At 40.7% G+C, this 19,760-nt stretch overlaps 1 protein-coding gene across 2 annotated transcripts in view; it reads left to right on the forward strand.

Moving 5' to 3' along the window:
* The window catches only part of UVSSA (UV stimulated scaffold protein A), a 61,000-nt gene extending 48,419 nt beyond the window's left edge, over positions 1-12,581 (forward strand). Inside the window, exons 11-14 of one of the 2 annotated variants that reach the window (XM_082482905.1) lie at positions 642-753; positions 5,874-6,057; positions 9,993-10,089; positions 10,459-12,581. In XM_082482905.1, coding sequence (XP_082339031.1) covers positions 642-753; positions 5,874-6,057; positions 9,993-10,086 — 390 coding nt within the window. In that variant the 3' untranslated portion in view covers positions 10,087-10,089; positions 10,459-12,581. Of the gene's footprint in view, positions 1-641; positions 754-5,873; positions 6,058-9,992 lie in introns of both variants that reach the window. The other variant, XM_082482904.1, reaches the window with a different exon arrangement.
* Positions 12,582-19,760: the final 7,179 nt, after the last annotated feature.

Raw genomic sequence — 19,760 nt, forward strand, 5'->3', positions numbered from 1 at the left:
TTGCATTCATCATGGGTATTTATATTTTATCACTGTGATATAAGAGTACTTGCCAGTAAAGCTGAGACAGTTTGTTGGTTGCCAAAAAGTTTTCCTCATTTAGAGGCATATTTGATATTAATTGTTTTTAGAAACTTGGGTGTTTGAGGGGCAAAGAGATTTTATTTGCAAATTAGTTGTTATGAAAGCTAAATCCTACACAGCCTCAAATTATGAGCCCTATTGAGCAGAAGTACTTTGCTTAAATGCTTTCTTCTAATATCCCTGTTCTTCCTGTATTACCTGATGCTGAAGGATCTGAATGCACTAAAATACTTTAAATGGGATTGTTACAGGACAGATATAGCATAAACAACAACATACAATGCAGCATTGGTGCCCTTGTTCCAGACTTGACAGGATGTGTTACTTGGCCTCTTGAAATCGGATACTCATATCACAAAGAGCTTATTTCTTTGAGATTCTGAATATATTAAACACATGATGTTTATGGGATCCTAATGCTTTCTAAGGGGGAAATTAAGTGTAGAATTTTGTTGCTTGATTCCAGTGTGTGGCTTTAAGCTATGTTGAATAACATGTGAGCATTTTCTTTCAATTCAGAAGTTTTGAGATTTTTTTTCCCCCCTTTCTTTCTGAAGTGCCCGTTCCACGGAAAGATAATTCCTCGGGATGAATCTGGGATTCCTGTTAATGCAGAGGACAGAGCCAGAGAAGAAAAGATGCGGTTTGAGAAGCAAGAGGCTCAGCCAGGTTTGTGTCTGCATAGCATCTTAAAAAAAAAAATAAATTAGGCAGAGGTGGGAAATAAGCTTTAAACGTAAGCATAATATCTTTATTGTGTATATGTTTGTATATATATTGTATACAGTATTTACAATGTATTTACAATCTATACAATCTATACACTATTGTATCTACATTGTATCTATATATTTTATATATTGCGTATGCAATATACTGTATCTATATATAGATAAAGTGTAGATACAAGTTAGACAACAATCTCAGTATACAGTTGGACAACAAATGTGACCAGCTACATGGAGGAAGAGAGCGGATTCTTTTGTTGCTAAAAGCACAGGATGGGATCCACAGAACTGGATCATAGTTCTGTTTTGCTCCTAACCACATTCTCTCATTTAAATTCCTGTTGATTTTAATTTGCAGATCGTTTGCAGTGATTCTTGCTTATGTGGTAAATATGGATACATGTGTATACAGAATAAGGGTAACACTGCCTTTGTTCTCTATTTCCAATAGTTACCATAATGTTCCTAACACTGCTCAGATAGACAAATTATAGACTTTATCTTAAGGAACATGTTTATTAAGGACGATTAAACCTATTTCCTGGGAAATGTTTGACAGTAACTGTTCCCATGCTTCTGAAAAGAAGTTGTCTAATCTTGCTGGTCACTAACAGTTGTGATTTATGTAATGTAATGATAATATTATTAGGATCACTGTGTTACCACGAATATTGGCAGAGTGGTTTTATTGTCACAATGCGGGAACTATTTTCCCTGTATCTATTCATATTTATCATAGTCTGTCTTTCCTTTATCTACTCACTTACTAATTGCGTTTTAGAAGGAGAATTCTTGGCCTTGTTATGCTGTGCGTCTATGCAGCATTGCTAGAAAATACTCTGAACTAGGGAAGCCTTCACCTTGGGCTTTGCTTTATTGGCATTATACCTAGTCTGGATGTTCTAATAGGCATAATGTTTGTGATGGGCTTGAGGAAGGGAGCAAGCAGACTGGTGCTATTTAATTGTTTACATGTTACTGTTCAATACTCTGGATTTTGTTTTTAAACAGTGGGGATGGGCAACAAAACTAATGTCCTTCTCCTTGCATCCTGGCTGCTTCTTTCAGGTGTGGAGGGAAGACGTATCCTTCCCCAAGACTACATGGGCATTTTTAGCCAGGATAAAGCTAGGTAAGCAATGCAGGCACTGAGAAAGACAGCAAGCAATTAATACACTGTCAGGAAGACTTCCGAGAGGAATAAGAGACTTTTTTGCAATGGTAAAACTAAGCCTCATTAGCGATGGACAGAAGGTAGATTTTCATGGAGCACCAGGGGAACTGCAACCAGGAAGCTAGTGGAAGTTGATGGACTGCAAAGGGAGATGGGAAAGAGGTATCTATCCAGCAAAGACATAGTGTATAATTGGAGGGAGCAGATTTGTTTTCAGAGCTTTTATTTAATCTGCCTTCCTTCAAAAGGTCTTAGTTTTCTCTAAGTTATTTATTCTAGGTGAGTATACTGCATTCTAATTAAACTTACCCCTAGGCTTTATCATTTTGATATCTCATAGTATATTCCCTTTAAGGAGTTAGTTCTGTCTTAAGCTCTGACTCAGTATTTCCCCAGTTTCACAGTCATGTAGATTATTAACAAGGCTACTGAACTTTCCACGAAACCCCTTCAGAGCATAAAGAACAGTTGTTGATCTGTTATCCAAAAAGGTCTATCTCGAATGAATGTTCATTTAAACGTAAAACTGACCCACCTACTTTCCTTTAGTTGTGATTTGGCCATCTTTGAGTGACTGTGCTTGGCAATTACCAGCACGTCATGAATGCAGCAGTTACTGAACACTTTCTGGTGTCTGCATGTGTCAAGAAGTGCTGCATTTGGAGGAAGTTTCCATCCTGGTCAAGGTGGAGCGAAGTGCTCTAAACTGGCATCCAGCCTACAGCATGGGCACAGTTGGACTGTCACAGCAAAGCCAGGCCAGGGGTGTGGACATTGTGCTAAAAAGGAAAGTTCCCAGCTTAGTTATGACAAACAAAAACTATCAAATTAAACTAGCAGGTGTTCTTGAGGGACTTGTTTCAAACTAAAAATTAATACTCTGGTATAAAAATCACTTGCACTGAAAAATATTGATTTTTTTTTTCTGTGAAATTGCCATTGCTTGAGGCTAGACATAATACTTATTTTTATTACAGTGTCAGTGCGGTGTTGTTAGAGGCTTCTCACCTCTGGCCCACAAGGATGTGTGTGTTAGTCCCAAACCAGTGTTGACATTGTTGTGTTGTGTTATTGAGTGCTGTTGTTAAGCTGAGATGTCATACAAAGGTCCATCCCATCTGTCTGGGGAGGTACAGAACAAACTATGGCACTTAATTTATTGGACAAAACCTCACAGGTTTCTAAAGCCATATGTGTACCAGATGTCACTAAATACTTTTATCCACTGCTTTTTGTTCCTTTCTTTTTTTCTGTGCCTCGGTATTTTTAGATTTGTTTTATAGTATTTTCATCAACCTTTTAAAATGCTCTTTAGTTTGTTTATTTTGGGCTTGTAGTTTGGGAAGGGAGGGTGTTTGGTTGTTTTGCACTGGGATTTGGTTTTGGTTTTGTTTTTTTGTTGTTTTTTTTTTTTTTTTACAAAGGTCTCGAAGCACATCTGATGAGTGCTGATACGGAAAATATGCAAGTGGGGACCCACTCTGTACAGTGTGTGCTTTGGTCTTATGAGTGACAACATCATTTGCTAATGATGACAGTTTGAAAAATGCCAAACATTAAAATTTGGGGATCAGTTGCATGGTTAAATCCCACCAAAATTCTTCCTACAGCTTTTTCCTATTGGATGGTAGGTTTATTTTCATCCCTGTGTGTGAAGGGGAAAACAATTATGTAAAAGTAACACAGTTTGTGTGATAATGACTATGATTTGACAACACTGTCATTGTTCTTATGGAGCATTTTTAACTTGGTATAAAATTTTAAGCTCTGGCTAACGTCCACAAAATGGTGCTTTGGGCTCTTTGGTCCTAAAACAATGAATCAGGTGGGATTACCCTGACCTGCTAATCTGCAGTGTTCATCCTTTTCCCATAGTTCACACATAGGAGCAAATTAAGTGCCTATTTTTTGTGTCAACCTTGAAGAGTATCTGGTTTTTCAGCCCTTAGTGACTTGTTAACAAACAGGTATCAGGACAGGCTGGTGAAGGCAGGCCGCTGGCCAGTCAGATGTGAAATAGCATCTCTCTACTAACTACAGTATTGATTCCCGCCTACCATTGCAAACTGTGTAATTTTCTTTTCCCTGCTGCTAAACTCAGTAACAATGTATGAAGAGCTTTAGGGGCCCATCAATGCTCAAAAAGGCTGCTCTTCCCTGGCATTCTATTGATTTTTCTCAAAGGCTTTTAAATTGCTCCTTCATTTTACTCAAATGCTCATTTCATCTCTACTGGATGCCGGCATTTTTTCGTTGTGTTTAAACAATTGCTCCATTCACTGAGTTCCTAAACTGTGACGCCTTCTTATTACCGGGAGATAAACTGTTTAGACAGTTTTCCTTAATCTTGGATTAATCGTTCCTGTATCTGAATTGTGCTGTTCTGTATTCCTTCACTTAAAAAAGAAGTCTGTGAGGTCTTATGATCTATCAAGTATATGTGTTCTATTTTCTCTCTGTATACTTGTGCTCAGTTCCTGCACAGCTTCATTTTCCTCATGCTTTTTGGTGTGTTGGATTTTAATCAGTCCTTGCTTTCATGTATCATAGCAGGTTAGAGCTAACATTTCCTTGGAAAATTGCTCTGGTATTCCTAAACACTGTGTTCTTAAGTGAGGACATTGCCTCTGACCTTCCTGAAATAATGTTACCAATATTTGTCACTCTCAGTGACCATCTTGGTATATACATGAAATTGTATAGTGGTTTAGAACTGTTTATTTTTCTATATCTACATAGATGTTAAATAAGGGTTGTAGACATTTGGTGTTAGAATTTCTGCAGGCAACAAAGGCTGACCGACATATGGGAAACTGTATGACAAATGGTTGGCAATTACTGGTTGTTAAAATACAGAATTCTGAGATTTGTGCTGAGTTTGGACCATATTACTCTCTGAAGTGGTATTTGCTGTATTTTTTTCCAACCGGTACGCTCAAAATCTTTATAATGCAGTGCTGTTTTTCTAATTGCCACTTGAAGATATCCGTCCTCTAACCACATTTTTACTTTCTGCTTTGTACTATATTACCTTGTTCTGATATGCAAGACTCTACACTAAAGGTGAAAGACCACTGCTTCCTCAAAGAGTTTACAGTCTAAATTGTTCATGCTTTTTCCCATGGTGGCATCGACGATCATAATCCATTTACAGTCTGTGGTTGGATTCGGAAGAATTCAGGTTTTGGTAAAAAAAGTTTTTGATGACATATATTAACTCTTGTGCTATTGTCAAGAGAAGAAACTTGATTTAGATAGTTAAACTGTTGAATTGTGGGATACCTCAATAGTAGTATCTTTTTCAGATGCAAAATCAGGCTCACGGCAACGGGTTCATCTTGTCTTACTCAAGAATGCTTTTTAGGTGTCAGATACCAGTTGCATGTTTTGAAGCAAATATGATTCTTTGATGCAGAAATGTTACAATGTTGTCACTCTCGTTCTGCTCGCAAGTTGACATATTCCATAAGTTTCTTTTTAAGCTTGTTCAGAATTTATTTTTGGAGATAAATTCCTCAGCTACCTTGTTGGCGTTTTGTTTAATTTCTAAATAATAATCACTCCATTTTATGTCATCTCTCCTACATGTAATAGCTTCCTTGGAATTTTGCTACTGTACTACTGCAAAAACTTGACTTCCTACAGTCTTCCTACAGAACAGTTTTATCTACAGCAGCTAATAATAGATACTAATCCCAGACTGGCAGGGCTTTCTCATCAAGATCTGTCATTTTGGCTAACTGCTCTATCCTCCCCTTCCTTTGCATATGCAACTTACAGCACAGTGACTGCCTTCGCCTAGCAGTGACAAGAACCTGTACCTTAGGGAGACTGCAAATTCTACCTGGGTTTGGAGTTTCAAAGTGCGTGCTTTTTCTTTTAAACAGAGTGGCGAGATCCGGAATTCATGAGAGAACTTGAAGCAGCTACAGGAATGGATCTTGGTTCCTCTAAAAATAATGGAAAAGGAGGGAAAAAGAAAGGGAAGAAGAAAAAATATCCAAATCTGACAGACCTGAAGCAGCAGGCTAATACTTCTCGTTCCCGGCTTGAGAAGAAAGTCTTCAATAAGTAAGATGCTTATGTTCTCTGAAGCCTGATAAATTCCTGTTTCCCTTTGTTTCAATGGTACTTCCTGTTTCTACATTAACATGCACTTACTAAACAACTTTCTTCGCTAACTGCAGAGCAAGAATGCCTTCCATATCTCTGGAGGGTAAAGAGTAGCAGGTACTGATGATCGAGGTTATTTCTCTGAGAATGATTTTCAGCTAATTTACAAAATTTCCCTATGAAAGATATTTTTTTTCCTCCTTATTTTTTTTTTGTCGTCCTTTTACTGCTGTAGTGTCTTCTCTGGATGATCATTTATTAATAAGATAGATGCTGCTTTATGTGTGCAAATAGTACTGGATCTGTAAAGAAGATGATGTGTTCAGAGTGACACAGCTTACAGCTTCAGACACACTGTAGTAGTGTAGATGGAGTGAAAATGAAGTTTTTCTTTTTGAATGCCTAAGATGGGCTGTCCTGAGCAGAACTTCAATTAATAAAAAGGTCTGTCAAAAACACTTGGCTTTTGGTGTGTAGCTGTGTCTTGGCAGCTGCCCTCAAGCCTCTGGTGAATGCTCAGAGACCTTCCTAAACTTTTGACTGCTGCCTGGGCTTCCTGTGTATTTTCTCTCACTCTTGGGTATAGGAAAGTGCTAGCTGGGCCTGATGGAGTGTCTTCCAATCCAGTATGTACACACAGTGATCCCTTCCTGTCTAATATTCAGTGACACATTGCCAATGCATTTTTTTTCTCCTCCTTTACTGAGAATGCATTCATTTGGTTAAGAAAAATCATTTGGATCCTTGTCTAATGGTCCTTGTTTGCTTAACCCTTACTGTCTTTTGTAAATATCAAGGACTGGAACCTGCTGCAGGTCTCTCTTCAGTGTAAGAGTTGAGAGATGATTATTTCCTGAACCAGAGATGCGGACACAGTGTTCTTCCCATGATGGTGCTGTTTCTATATGTCTCCCTTTCTTCCCAGCACATGTGCAAACAGTAGCTCTTGGCCTACATTTAGCTCAAGGAGAAACTGTTTGGATGGCGTTGGCATTTAGACATTTCAAAGGTGTGTCCATGACTTTTGTAGACATATGTGAGTTAACTTTAAAGTAGGCATGCTAGCTCACGTGGTAGTGGGAGCCCACCAGCTTAATGGGTTTTAGAACATCTAGTAGCTCCATATGTCCACTCTGTTACGCCGTTTCTGATATCTAGTCTTGGTTAGATGTCGCTGCAACATAAATATGCCTAAGCATGCTCTGGTCTTTAATTACCTGCAGCTGCTTCCCATTTGATAAAGAGTTTCACCTGTCAAAAATGAATTAGTCAAAGGAAAGTGAAAATTGTAAAGTTGTCAAATCAAAAAAGCAAAATTATTATTATAAAGTCATCAACGCTGGATTATTATCTAAATACCGGATGAGTTGAACAGCATCCAAGGCACAGTATTTGTTTGAACTCTATTTTCCCTTTTCTGATGTAATGTTTATAATAACAAAGCCAAATCTACATTGCTTTTGGTTACAGAAATAGCACGTTTTCTGTGAAATTATCATGTTACCTGATCTTAGTTAGAAGTCAGAGACATACTGTTCTAATGATCAGAATTTCATATCAGCTTTAACAAAATAAATTTAAAAAGCTGTTTTTGGTTTACTAGGGTTTGTGCTAATGATTTTGAGTGTGTGTTAGGGCCAGGCATAGGGAATCAAACCTGTCATGTTTTAATAGGTTTCATGCTTTGCAGCACTAAACAAGATGATAACCTTGGCTCCTTATAACAACCCCAAATTACTTGAAATGTATAGGTGATAAACCCAGGCTCTAGTCTGCCAATAAAGTTAAGTGAAATTGCACACAGATCATCAAAGTGGGATCTCATTTCATTTACAGTATCGCACAATCCAGTGGTGCTAATGTAAAACCTACATGACATGAAAGTGTCAAGGCCACTCTGCGCTGCTAAAGGCTCACTTTTCTCCTACCAATTAGGCAATATTTGAAGTGCAAAACCATGACCACATTTTCCTTACTCTGGTAACTTTATTGGCAGAATTTTTTTGAAAATATACCTTTTCCACGGTGTTTTTTTTTCAGAATGTTGGCTTTCATTACAGTTGCTGCTGAGAAGATCTTTAATCCTACTGTTTAGAAGTGTTATTAAGAAGTATTCTCTGTTTTCAGATGTTTCAAAAGGGCTTTTGAAATGAAGCCATTACAGAGAGCAGTTAGCTATAACAGAAGTCAACTTGCTTCTCGGAGATAACCACAGGAGCAGAGCTGGAATAGTGTGTAGGGCCTGATCCTGCAAAAGGCTGGTGCCCACTACCAGGTGGATGCCATGTTCTCGTTTCACTGCACAGCCTGCAGCATCCTCAGAAGTGATAAAGAAAGGCAGATTGTGACAATGCAGGATCTAACAGATAGCACTAGACTTGAAACCGTCTACTTTGTGTGATAGAACTTGCTGACTGCATTTCTGATGTAGAAATGAAAGGAGACCTCAAGCAGTGCCACATTCTTAAATGGGACATATTCCCTCAAACCCATCCCTTACCTGGTATACCTCCCGTGTTGGCAGAGCATCCAGGGCTTTACAGAGAATTGTTAGGAGACATCTTAACACACCTGCATTTGTCAGCTTATCTCAGAGATTTTGGACTAGAGGCACCCCAAGTAACCAATAACTCAGCTGTGCACAGCACCTACCATAAGTTTCTGTGGGGGCAGATATATGCACCAGAGCATTCTCTTGATTTCTGCTACCGCCTTTCTTACCCCTCTGCAATCAAGAACACCTTTCTCTGCCTTCCCACTTAAAGGATGCATAAGACGGCTTGCTCTATGCCTTTTATGAGAATCTCCTGCTCCTATTCGTGCTGTGTAGGCATCATTTTCCTCACCCTCAAAATCTCAGCTGCCTAATGTTCACTCAAAAATTTTTGGAGGGAAAAAAATGCAGGTGTCTTCACTCACCCAATTGAAAAGCGTAGCAGTCACTCCCAAAAGAAGAGAAATCTCTAGGAACCACCTTTACTTGGAGGAAACAGTGGCAGCAAATAAAGAGCAGCAACATGGAGACAAACCCTCATCAGATTTAGGAGCACCAGAAAGCTTAAGAGCTCCAAAGTTCATTCCTTTATTTCCTTTTTGAATCTGAAGAACACTCCAGAGCCTTCCTCAAGCACAGCCGGCACTGCAGAGGGCTTGAATGCTTGCCCATCATGAGGTAGCAGAGATCCCAATCCACTTTGCAGAAGAGGGAGATATTGGACATACTGTCCTGACTATGCTAAACTCCAAGCACTTAGCTGTTCTGGAGCAGTAATTTGTCCCTCTGGGGGACAATGACAGTCTCTGGTGTTTTGTGCTTGTGGATTAAATAATTGCTGCTCAGGAACTGACATACTGCTGATGTGAGTAAAAGAGAGTTTTATTCTGCCCAAAGCTGATGAAATTGGTTTTTAGGAACCTGTGAAAGGAAAGTTGCTAAATAAGTTATAGTTACATGAATTGAACAGCAAGCCCTTCCCTTACAAAAACATTCTAGATTCTGCAGGTTGGATTTTGTAAGGGTTTCTGAATGTGAAGTTTTTATATCCCCTTACCTACTTTTAGTTATTTTTTCACCAAGAACAGTTAGGTGCTTTTGAAAATCAAACTTGGTATGTGTGACTATCAGAAATAACGCTAGGAGGGTGAAAAGCACAGCCATTACGCTGAAAGACTTTAGTTTGTTTACTCCTGTTAATAAAATCATCGCTGAATTAAACTATTGGTATTGCTGCAGCTAATTTAGTTAACAAGACAAGTTTGTTCAGCCTCAGTGCAGCGTTCAGAAGCCTGGTAGTGATTAATCATAGTTCATTCCCCCCCCAACATTCATAAACATTCTCTGAGATTGTGTGGAGTTAACATAACTGTTTTTTGTTTATTTTTTTGTCTTTCAGAGGTGCTATGAAACGGGTGGTGAAAGCAATGAACCGAGTGGACCAAAGAAAGCATGAGAAGTTTGCCAACCAGTTTAACTATGCACTGAATTAAAATGTAATAAAATGAAGGGCAAAAATGATTAACAGGAGTGCAACTACACAAAACCTTTATCACAGACCTTCATATTTGCACTAAAATACTGTGCTGGATACATTTTGACTGGGGTAATTTTATAAGGTTTTTTCAACTTCTTATTTGATAACAACACAAATTTTGACAAAGATGTGGTGATATAGAATGAAATACATGTAACAAGTTGATAATTATTTGAAATGTACATGAAATAGACCATGTTTTATGACTTATACATACTGAGTAGTGTGTTCAGGGTTTGGTTTTCTTTCCTTCCTAAGGGACTCATGTAACTTATACCTCGTTTGCCAGTATGTGTGTTGTAATTTGCCTCCACTTTCATCCCTTCAGAAAAAAGATGCTGTAGAAGCAATTAGATATCTACCAGAGATGGAGAGATGGCAATGCACAAAGTAGTTACTCAGCCTGCCATTCTAGAAAGCATCCCACAGCAAGCAGCACACTGACTCCTGCAGTACCTCTAAAGACCTCTTGTGTATGTACTAAAGAAAAAAAAAAAAACCAAATAAATTTATTACTTAAGCAGGGTGAACCAAACATTGACCATTTGTGCTCTTGCAGGGTTTCATACAGCTTTATGAGTGAAGGAAATCCAGAATATTGAGGAGGGTAGAGTGTTTGAAAAAAAATCAGTGAACTGCGTAAGTCTTCAATAAAATACAGAATACGAATTAGAATGGATTCTCTACAGCCTTGGCTTAGTCACTCACCTGTTGGAGGTGTTTCTTCATGCATCAAGAGACTCTTTAAGAATTAAAAAAAAAAAAGGAAAAAAAAAAAAAGAGGAAAAAATGTAAACTCCTCAGTGTGACTTCTGACCACCTCAGACAAAAGGTAATTTACGGCTCTGCCAAATACCTTTTGACTTGCACGAGTACTGCTTAGAAAGCAATTAATTCAGAGTCTTGATAGTTTATCTTGCAGAGCTCTACAGTTTGGAAGACTTTTTCCTCTTCAGCAAAGGTATTTGGAAGATATACTTCTCAACTACCAGAAATAAAATAATAAATAGCCAACTGAAAGCAAGAGTTTCTAAAGGTATCTACTGCACTAGAAAGCAAAACCACTTACACCATCACTCTAGCTACCTTTGCAGTGAAGGCTTCAAGTGAAAAGCTAGACAAGAACAAAGTTCATCACCAGGTCTGTTGAATCAACTGCCAAACTGATTTTATGTCTTAGCAAAGATAAAGACACAAGCAAAAGAAAACAACCAAAACCAACAACAGCAAAACCTTGCACATTTGAGTGTAATATAGATCACTGGATGCTGGGATCACAGAACACTCTAAGTGAAACTGTTTGGTCTTGGAGATTAACATTCAAAAGAGCCACAGTGGTCATGGTGCCACTATTCCAGAGGTTCTTGAGCTTGCACAGACGGAAGATATTAATTTATAAGGCATTGTTTCTCTCCTTCCCATAAAAAGGAGGTGCATTGGCTCTTAACCCTTCTTTGCTGTGGACTAGGAAGTTTCCAGCAAGCAGTAGGTGTACTTCAACCCATAGGGTCCCCATTTTGGGCCTTTAGTATAATAATAATAAAAAAAAAAAAAAAAAAAAACACCCACACAAACCAAAAAGCCCGAAGACTGAGACTGGAAAGGGAAATGGTAGAAGGCTGTGAGAAAAAAAAGTGTGCTTAGCAAGTTATGCATTATGATGCTACTCAGTCACATCAGTTCTAGAATTATCTGCTGAAACTTCCTATCTGGACCCGAGTGTCTGATCCACTAGTTAAACCTGATCCTACTGCGTGATCTGTATGCTCTCCCCCTTTCTTTATTGAAAACACACGTGCACTCAAAAAGGTGTTTTTCTAGAGTGCCTCTTTTTATGCAGAAAGAGGGTTTGCAGAATTAAGGTTTCCCAGCAAGTGACTTGTAACTGGCTAGCTTGGACATGGGTGTTGGGACAGGTTAGTGATGACCTTTTTTAAGATCTTCTACTTCCCACCTCCCCTTCCCTCTGGTTTTGTTGCAAGAACTTTTCTTGTCAGGTGGGGAATATACCTAGTTGGATGTGAATTTTTTTCTTCCTCTTTTCGCCTTGAAGCAAGAAAGACTGCTTACTCTTCATAGGAGAATGTGTTAAACACATCCTCTCTAGCACTGCCTTTATGCTGGCCTGGCCTCTTACCAGCATGCATCTTCCCCTCATCCAGTGTTTGAGGAAATTGCCTCATTTAATCAAATTATTTCTCTAGAAGGGCAACTCAGCATATATACATACAATGGGTCTTGAATTTTGCCACTTAAGCATTCTCATTAGACCTGGCCAGACATAATTCAGAGGATTGGGGGGAGCTTTCTCCTTTTCCTGGGTTTATATCTGTAGCTCTGCTGGAGGAAGGTTTTTTTAAAAGGCATCTATCTCCAAAGATCCATCATGACTTCATTAAATAGAAATCCTTTTAAGTTCAAAATAAATTAAGCTACTTTTTAGATACATCACGCATCTGTGTGTGTCACTTTACTTACAGCAACTTACAAATTTGTGTGCTTTGAGCTCACCAGCTCTTCAGACATCTTGGTTGCTAAACTGTCTGTGTGACATTTCTACTGGAACTTTTCTATTCCTGTCCTCAGGACTTCTGGGGAAAAAAAAATAAAAAAATACAAGTATCATTCACATAAACTCTGCTGTGTGTTTTTGTCTTTACAACTCACTCAAATGACTTTGCAATTGTACTATAACGCATTTCTTACTGGGGATACTGCATATGATTTCCAGGTACCTAAACACCTGGGATGATTTGGCCCTTAGAGTGTTTTTAAGGTGAATAGTTGTAATACAAGTTGAATATTCTGCATCTCTAAAAGGACACGGTAAGTCAGCTGTGCTGATGCATCTAGCTCATCCTTTTATAACTAGTGCTGTTTCCTGTAAGACAGGAACTGAAAGCAAAGAGTTCTCCATGATTATTCTTACCTGAGCATAAGGTTGCATCTGGGAAGTAAAAGTCTGGAAGGAAAAGACTACAGTGTTATGAATTTATTGTGGTTTAAGGTTGGAACGAAGGGTTTGGCCCTCTAGTACAAAGCACTTCATGACATAAACGAGCTCGGTATGGAGTTTGCGAGCAGAGCTTTTGAATAAAATCAATCCTTCAGCACATCCTTTCTGAAGTTACTGCGGCAGGATGATGGGTCCACACTCATCATTTGCATGATAGCTTGTGATTCTGTTTTCTCTCAACTTACTTGAGGCTTGGCTTTAGCAATCCAGGTCTGGCTGAAGACTTCTACTTGAAAACTGTAACCCTTAAACATAATTTCTAAGTATCTTTAAAAGATTTTTTTAGGTTGGGTTTTTTCAAAGCAAAACAAAGATTTGCAAGTGGTTCTGCATGGGCAATGCATCATGCCATGTAAAACAGCTTGCAAGTTGGGAACAGCATCAGTGAGTTCAAAGTGGACGTTATTGAAAACAACATCTTTCTTTTGTGGAAAACAAAAAATAAACTTGTTCAACTTAACTTGGCTGTGGAAATGAATGATAAGGATGTTCCTAATTATAAGGAGCTACTAGCCAGAAGCAGTATTGAAGCTCAGGAGCTCAGCCAGCAAAAAAACAATTCAGCATGTATCAGAAGAGTTTGACAGCGATAGCCATCTGGTGGTCTCTCTCTAACACCCAGGGAAATACCTGGCTGTTGACAACTTTGTGGCCCGTCCGGTGCTATTAAACACATTAATGGTTTTAATCATGGAGGTCATGTAAATGCCTCTGTAGGTTATGCAGCAGAAAAAGGTAAGGACATCTGGATGTTACAGCAGTACTGTAAGTGATGAAAATTGCTTATTTAAAACTATGCCTTTTGAAATGACACTGCCATATAGAGAAACTTCATGCCTTTACAGGATAGTCTGACCATAGCAAATAGGCCAAGAAAGGGACGCTCTGCAAACTGTCCCAAAAAAATGTCTAGATGCCCAAGTCCAAAACTGCAGCCCAAGAGATGTTCAAGTTTCCTGGGCCCCTGAGGGTCTGTACATGCCGTGAGCTGCACTGGCCTTCCCATCTAGACCAGAGTTCTTGCTTAAGCCTAATGAGACCCAGGGAAAGAATTGTACGAGCACTTCAGAAGGTTTGATCTGGCATGTATTTTCACACCTGCCTAACACCCACCAAATGCATACCTTAAACAAAATCACTGTTTTTCAATAGACAGCGGCAATCGTAGTGCACATAATAGCCATGATGCTGGAGCACATGTTCATGCAACGTAGAGTTCGGGGTCCCTTCTCAGCCCAAGAGGTGTGACAGTCACTTGTCCTATCTCAGGAGACAGCCCAAGCCCCAGGTGACTTAAATGCAAGGGGGCTGGAAGGAGGTAGTTCCCACCACCTGTTCTCCTGTAGGAGCTGAAACTGAACCTGGGTGGAACTAAAAATGCTTTATGTAAGAGACTAGACAGAAGGTAAAAAAGAGCCTTCCAGAATACGGCCCCCAGATTGAGGCAAAGAAGGGCTGGATCCAGATCCTCATTCACTAGACACCTACCATTAAAAACACTGCTGAGTTTCGTGGATTCAGGAAAGTGAAGCTTCCTCATAGCAACTGTCACCAACTAGAAGATCAGCCCTTTGGACTTCTTGGACACCAGACCCCGAGAGAAGGGTGTTGCTCTGATAACTATGGGAGAGCAGTTTCTCTGTATGTCTGTTTTGGGACGCACTGGGACAGCTACACGTAAGTAAAACCAAAACAATTATCAACACCGTGCTCCTGGGTGAAAGTAACACTTGAATTTGCATCTGGAAACACAAAAGAGAGTTCTACCCCAAGCAGCGCCCAAGGAAAACTCCACAGCACTGGGAGTGCAGAGCAAAGTCAAGTCCATAGCAAGGTGAGAAAAAACAGAGTAGAGACTCTAGGTGTCAGGGAGAGGTGAGTCAGGAGCAGAGCAAAGGCAGGAAGGGACAGTGGCCTTCCTGACAAGGGGCACCATCCCACAACACCCAAACAAGACCACCAAGGCTGGCAATTGTAACAGAGCCAGCCACCACTCAGCAGTTACCTGGAAGTCCACTGAGATAAAAGGCAGGTCTGGAGGCGAGACCAGGGTGAGGGTCAGTAAGGTACAAAGCCCAGCACAGCACCTACACCACAGCTCAGGCAAGGGACTCCACCTAAATGCAGTTCCTCTGCAGCCAGCTGGAGGGTTCAGGGTGGAGACCCCAGTTAGGTCTGTGGCAGCTTAGCTGGTTTCATGGCAGCGTGACCCAAGGTGATGCAGCTGTGCGTTATCAGTGCAGACCTTGAACAGCTGGCAGGGGGTGGGATGAGGGTACAAAGGAGGATTACAGAGAAAGATGGTGAAAGGCTAGTGAGAGAAACTAGAGCCTGTTGGAATATTCAGAGCCTTGGGAGCATCCCTCTTACATGGATGTGGTGATGGTCCTTTCTATTGCAAAATCCTCTATGGAAATGGAAGGAACTAAGAAAGGGTAGGAAGCCCTGAGAGAGGCTAACACCACAGAGCAGCAGCCTGGATCAAGCCCAGTCTGGACTCTCCCCATCCACCAGCACCAGTGACCCCTTCAGGTGGGAGAGATGCTAGAGATTCCAAAACTTAGCACATCCCCCTGGAAAATATGTGCGGATGAGAGATGGGTCTGCTTGGCAGCTGGACAAATCATGACCTGTGGGACAAAGTTACTGCCTTTCCAGCTGCGGGAGCCTGACGCTGCCCCTGCAGGAAAAGAAGGTGAGAGCGCTTTTAATTACTCGTGTTTCATAGTTGATGCTTTCCCTCCTCTTCCTCTCCTTCGAAGCTGATTGAGTGGAGGAAGAAATTATGAGCCTTTGCTATCAGCGAGGTCTGGATAGCACAGAGCCTACAGGTAGTGCCAGTCCAGGAGAGCAGTCTGGGACCAGTCTCTGCTGCGCTGGGAGGAGGGCACAGTGGTGGTCGCACTCCTGATAGGCTGCACCAGAGCCTGGGCAAACTGGACGAGACTTTACTCCAGTTCAATCTGTTTCTCAGTCCCCTCAATGTCTGTATATTAAATATCATCATTTGGCTTTTTCAGGGTACACTTCTCCTGGTTTTTCCGCCTGTCAGTGCCCTGAGCAAAGCTCCAGCTCTCCTGTGCCAAGTGCGCATACGTTTTTTTGCATGAGCATCAGGAATCCCCTCTGTCAAGGGGTTAAGGAAAAGCTTATTAAAATTGTTTAAATGTGGTGCTAATTAGTTTAGATGTAATGAGCAGCATTAGGCGTCTGGTTACTTTGAAAGGGATTGTTTGAATAACCATTTCTGCCGACATTCCAATTTGCATAATGACAAGGTGTTGGCATTGCATCCACCATTAATTTGCTATATTTATAATGCCATTACAGAGCCACTTTTATCCTCACGCGCTATAAAAGGTATATGGAAATATAATATATGATTCTGCTTGTTTGGAAATTGCTTTTGGATATCTTTGAATTTTTGTAATAGCAGTTTTGGCAGTTGAAGGCTAACAGCACCAGGAGGAGAGGCTGCCACGCGTTTTTACTAGGGCTGAAATTAGATGTTGCTTCCACGTGTGCGTGAGTGTTTATGTTCCCCTGGGCTGAAGCAGAAGCAGCCAAAGGGAGCGTGGTCAGGTATGCCGCAGAGCGTGCTCAAAGCAAAGACAGGATTTCACTCAAAATCAGCACTACAAGGTGTAGTGCTGGTGCTTTAAGTCCCAAAGAGCGTTCTTAATTGCAAACCTCAAAATCTTTAACGGGTCAGAGAGAGCGCGGCTTGGCACTACAAACTCTCGGCCAACGCAAGGAGTTGAAAAAGCCCCACCAGCAGCTCATCCGCACGGTCTCTTCCTGTGCGTCTCTTCCCCCTCGTGCAGCCGCTGGAGACCCAGGCAGAGGAAATAAAGCTTGTCACCTTGCCTGCGTTAAGGGGGGGAAGGTGGGAAAGGGTCCCTTTATGTGCAGGGCAAGTTCTTGTAATGTATGTGTGTGGCTGGGGGGAGGTGGGGGGGGGAGAAGTGATAGTTGAGATATTTGTACTGATGTTAGTAGATTTGTTTTCCTTCTCTTGAAAAAGCAGCAGTTTACCAAAGGGGGTGAGTCTTTACTGTGTCAGTCATCACCTCACATAAATATTTCTGTGACCTGCAGTGTTTTGCTGTAGTGTCATCCCTCCTTTATTGTCTCCGTAAAAATGTTTCTGGTTTGTGACATTACAGAGAAGAAAATATGAGATGCATTTTAAAACAGAGTCTAGCACTTTTGGTGGAGTGACGGTTTTAGCTAGCTGAGGATTTGTCATATAATGAGATTAAATTAGTAAATGATATACAGATATTGCCTGACCCTGCGTGCCCAGGCTTTTGGATGCTGATCATGAGCTGCCCTCTGTGTCCTTGTTGTTTCTGGACTGATACAGGGTGCATCCATAGGTTTTCCAGCACCACGGGATTTCTCCTCAGTGGGCACTGCAGATTTAGCAGCTCTAGATTTCCCGTGCTATGATAACCTCCTGAGCTGCTTCGAAGCTTATTCTGTCTGATGAATTCGCATCTCTGCCAGACAGCATCAGGAAAGCAGAAAGAGCTCTTACTGTCAGGGTGATTTTTGCTGTGACAACTGTCATTCTGTCTACCCGAGATGTCCGTGTAACACGGGTGTGTGGGACAGAACTGTATGGGCAGAAGGGAGAAAAAAAAAAAAAAAGCACCAGAGAGAAAAGGATGTGATTTATGTAAACCATTTATGTAAACCCACTTTGTGAGACACACTGATTAGGATCCTATTTGTTTACTTGCCTGTTCCCTTCATTATCAGCGTCCGCCCTGATCTGTGCTTTGGTTTACCTCCCAGAGTCTGGCAGATCTTCCAATATCATAAAAAAAATCTTTGTTTTACTTGCTTTTAAGAAAGGCTCTATGACAACCATATTTGCTTGTTTAGTCTTTGAGGCAGAACCTGAAGATCAGAACTGCTCAGACGTTGTAAAATAATGTTCCTTTGAGTATTAAATACGTCCGTGTTTGAGCAGAACAATTTTATACATATAATACAGGAGTTAATGGATATTTGCCAATATAGCAGACTACAAGCAAACATCACAGTGCGTTTTCAGGGAACGGATTTAAGTTCATACCGACAAAACTTTATTTGTAACATTTTGCTTATGTAGTATAAGAATAGAAACACGTAATATGATTGTGAGTTCAGTCTGAAAGAGATGATCTACAATACATGTGGAAAAAAAAACAAAACAAAAAAAAAAAACACCTAAGAACCCATCTAAAAAAGTAACTCACCAAAACCACATTCCCTGCTTAGCTGGGAATAAGAGCAAGAATTTTTGTGGGGGGAATGATACAGAACACTGGTTTCCAGTGACTTGGTATAACATCATTGACTGTCGTGTCTAAGCAATTACACAAAATATTTTCAGTTATCTCCCAAACGTTTGGAATTATCTGTCTGTATTTATATCCTTTTTTCTGTTATTTTGATTATAAGACATTTTACTGCTATTTATTTAGTGAATGTGAACAACTGAAACTTTTTCAGTATAAGTTGAAATATTTGAAGTAAAATTGCAGTTTCCTTCTCTTTTTACTTCATTCAGTCATATAGCGAGCTATGGTAAGATGGAACTAATATCTGAATCAGTTCTCACTAATACAGGCTTGCACCCTTGGATTTAACATTGACTCCATGGGAATTACTTCAAAAATATGCTGATGCCCCAGATCTTTTTCAGTGTATGCCAAAGATGTCACTTGAAAATACTGAATCAGGCTCGGAATGTGCTGCTCAGTGTATCTGAGATGAGAATTTGTCCTCTGGCAAATGCTTTGCTAAACGTCCTCTCGAATGTGTTCCGCATTTTGAATCCCCTAACACTAGACTTTATGAATGAATAATAAATTAATTAAACAAAAAAAAAATAACTCACAGAATGGACCAGGGCAACCACCTCCTGCTTGTGTCACTGGGAAATAATCATTTTTCCTTCAGTCGGTAGATTCCACTTATGCTGTACCAGGGTCTCTATTTCTCATTGACGGCTCACTGAAAACAAAGCTGCGTCTCTCCAAAAAGCTCCGCGCAGGAAGACAGACCGTTGCGTGCGGTGCAGGAGGTACATCAGGTAGGATGTGTGGGAATCAGCTTTTGGGCCTTGCTGGGGGGTTAGTATGGGGGATTTTATGACTATCTAGTGGGATCCCCCTGGTATGATAACCTCAGATTGCTGCCTTAAGCCTCTAACTTGTTTCCTTCTTTTAGAGAGCCAGAGTATTAACAGGCAGGACACAGATGATGGAGTTAGGACGTTCAGACAGGTGAGGGCATTTAGCACATTGGCTGCCGAACGTTCAGACCGGGATGTTTCTCAACAGCTGCCCTGCGCTGATTTCATCGAGCTTCTCACTGGCAAGTGTGTAACCACGCAGCCTGATCCAGTGCCACGAACCAGCTGCAGAGCTGTGGTCCAGGGAGCATCATTGGAGAGTGAGCTCTTTGGTGCTGCTCCTGCTGCTGCTCTACATGGCCTCTGCATATAGGCAACGTGCTGCGTTGTGGGACTCGAGTACACAGCGTGCTGTGTACTGCTGCGAGGTCTGCACGCCGGGGAAGACATGCGCTAGTGCTAAGTGAGGCTCTTGATTTCTACCAGA

The sequence above is a fragment of the Vanellus vanellus genome (assembly GCF_965231255.1).
Source record: "Vanellus vanellus genome assembly, chromosome: 4".
Lineage (NCBI taxonomy): Eukaryota > Metazoa > Chordata > Aves > Charadriiformes > Charadriidae > Vanellus > Vanellus vanellus.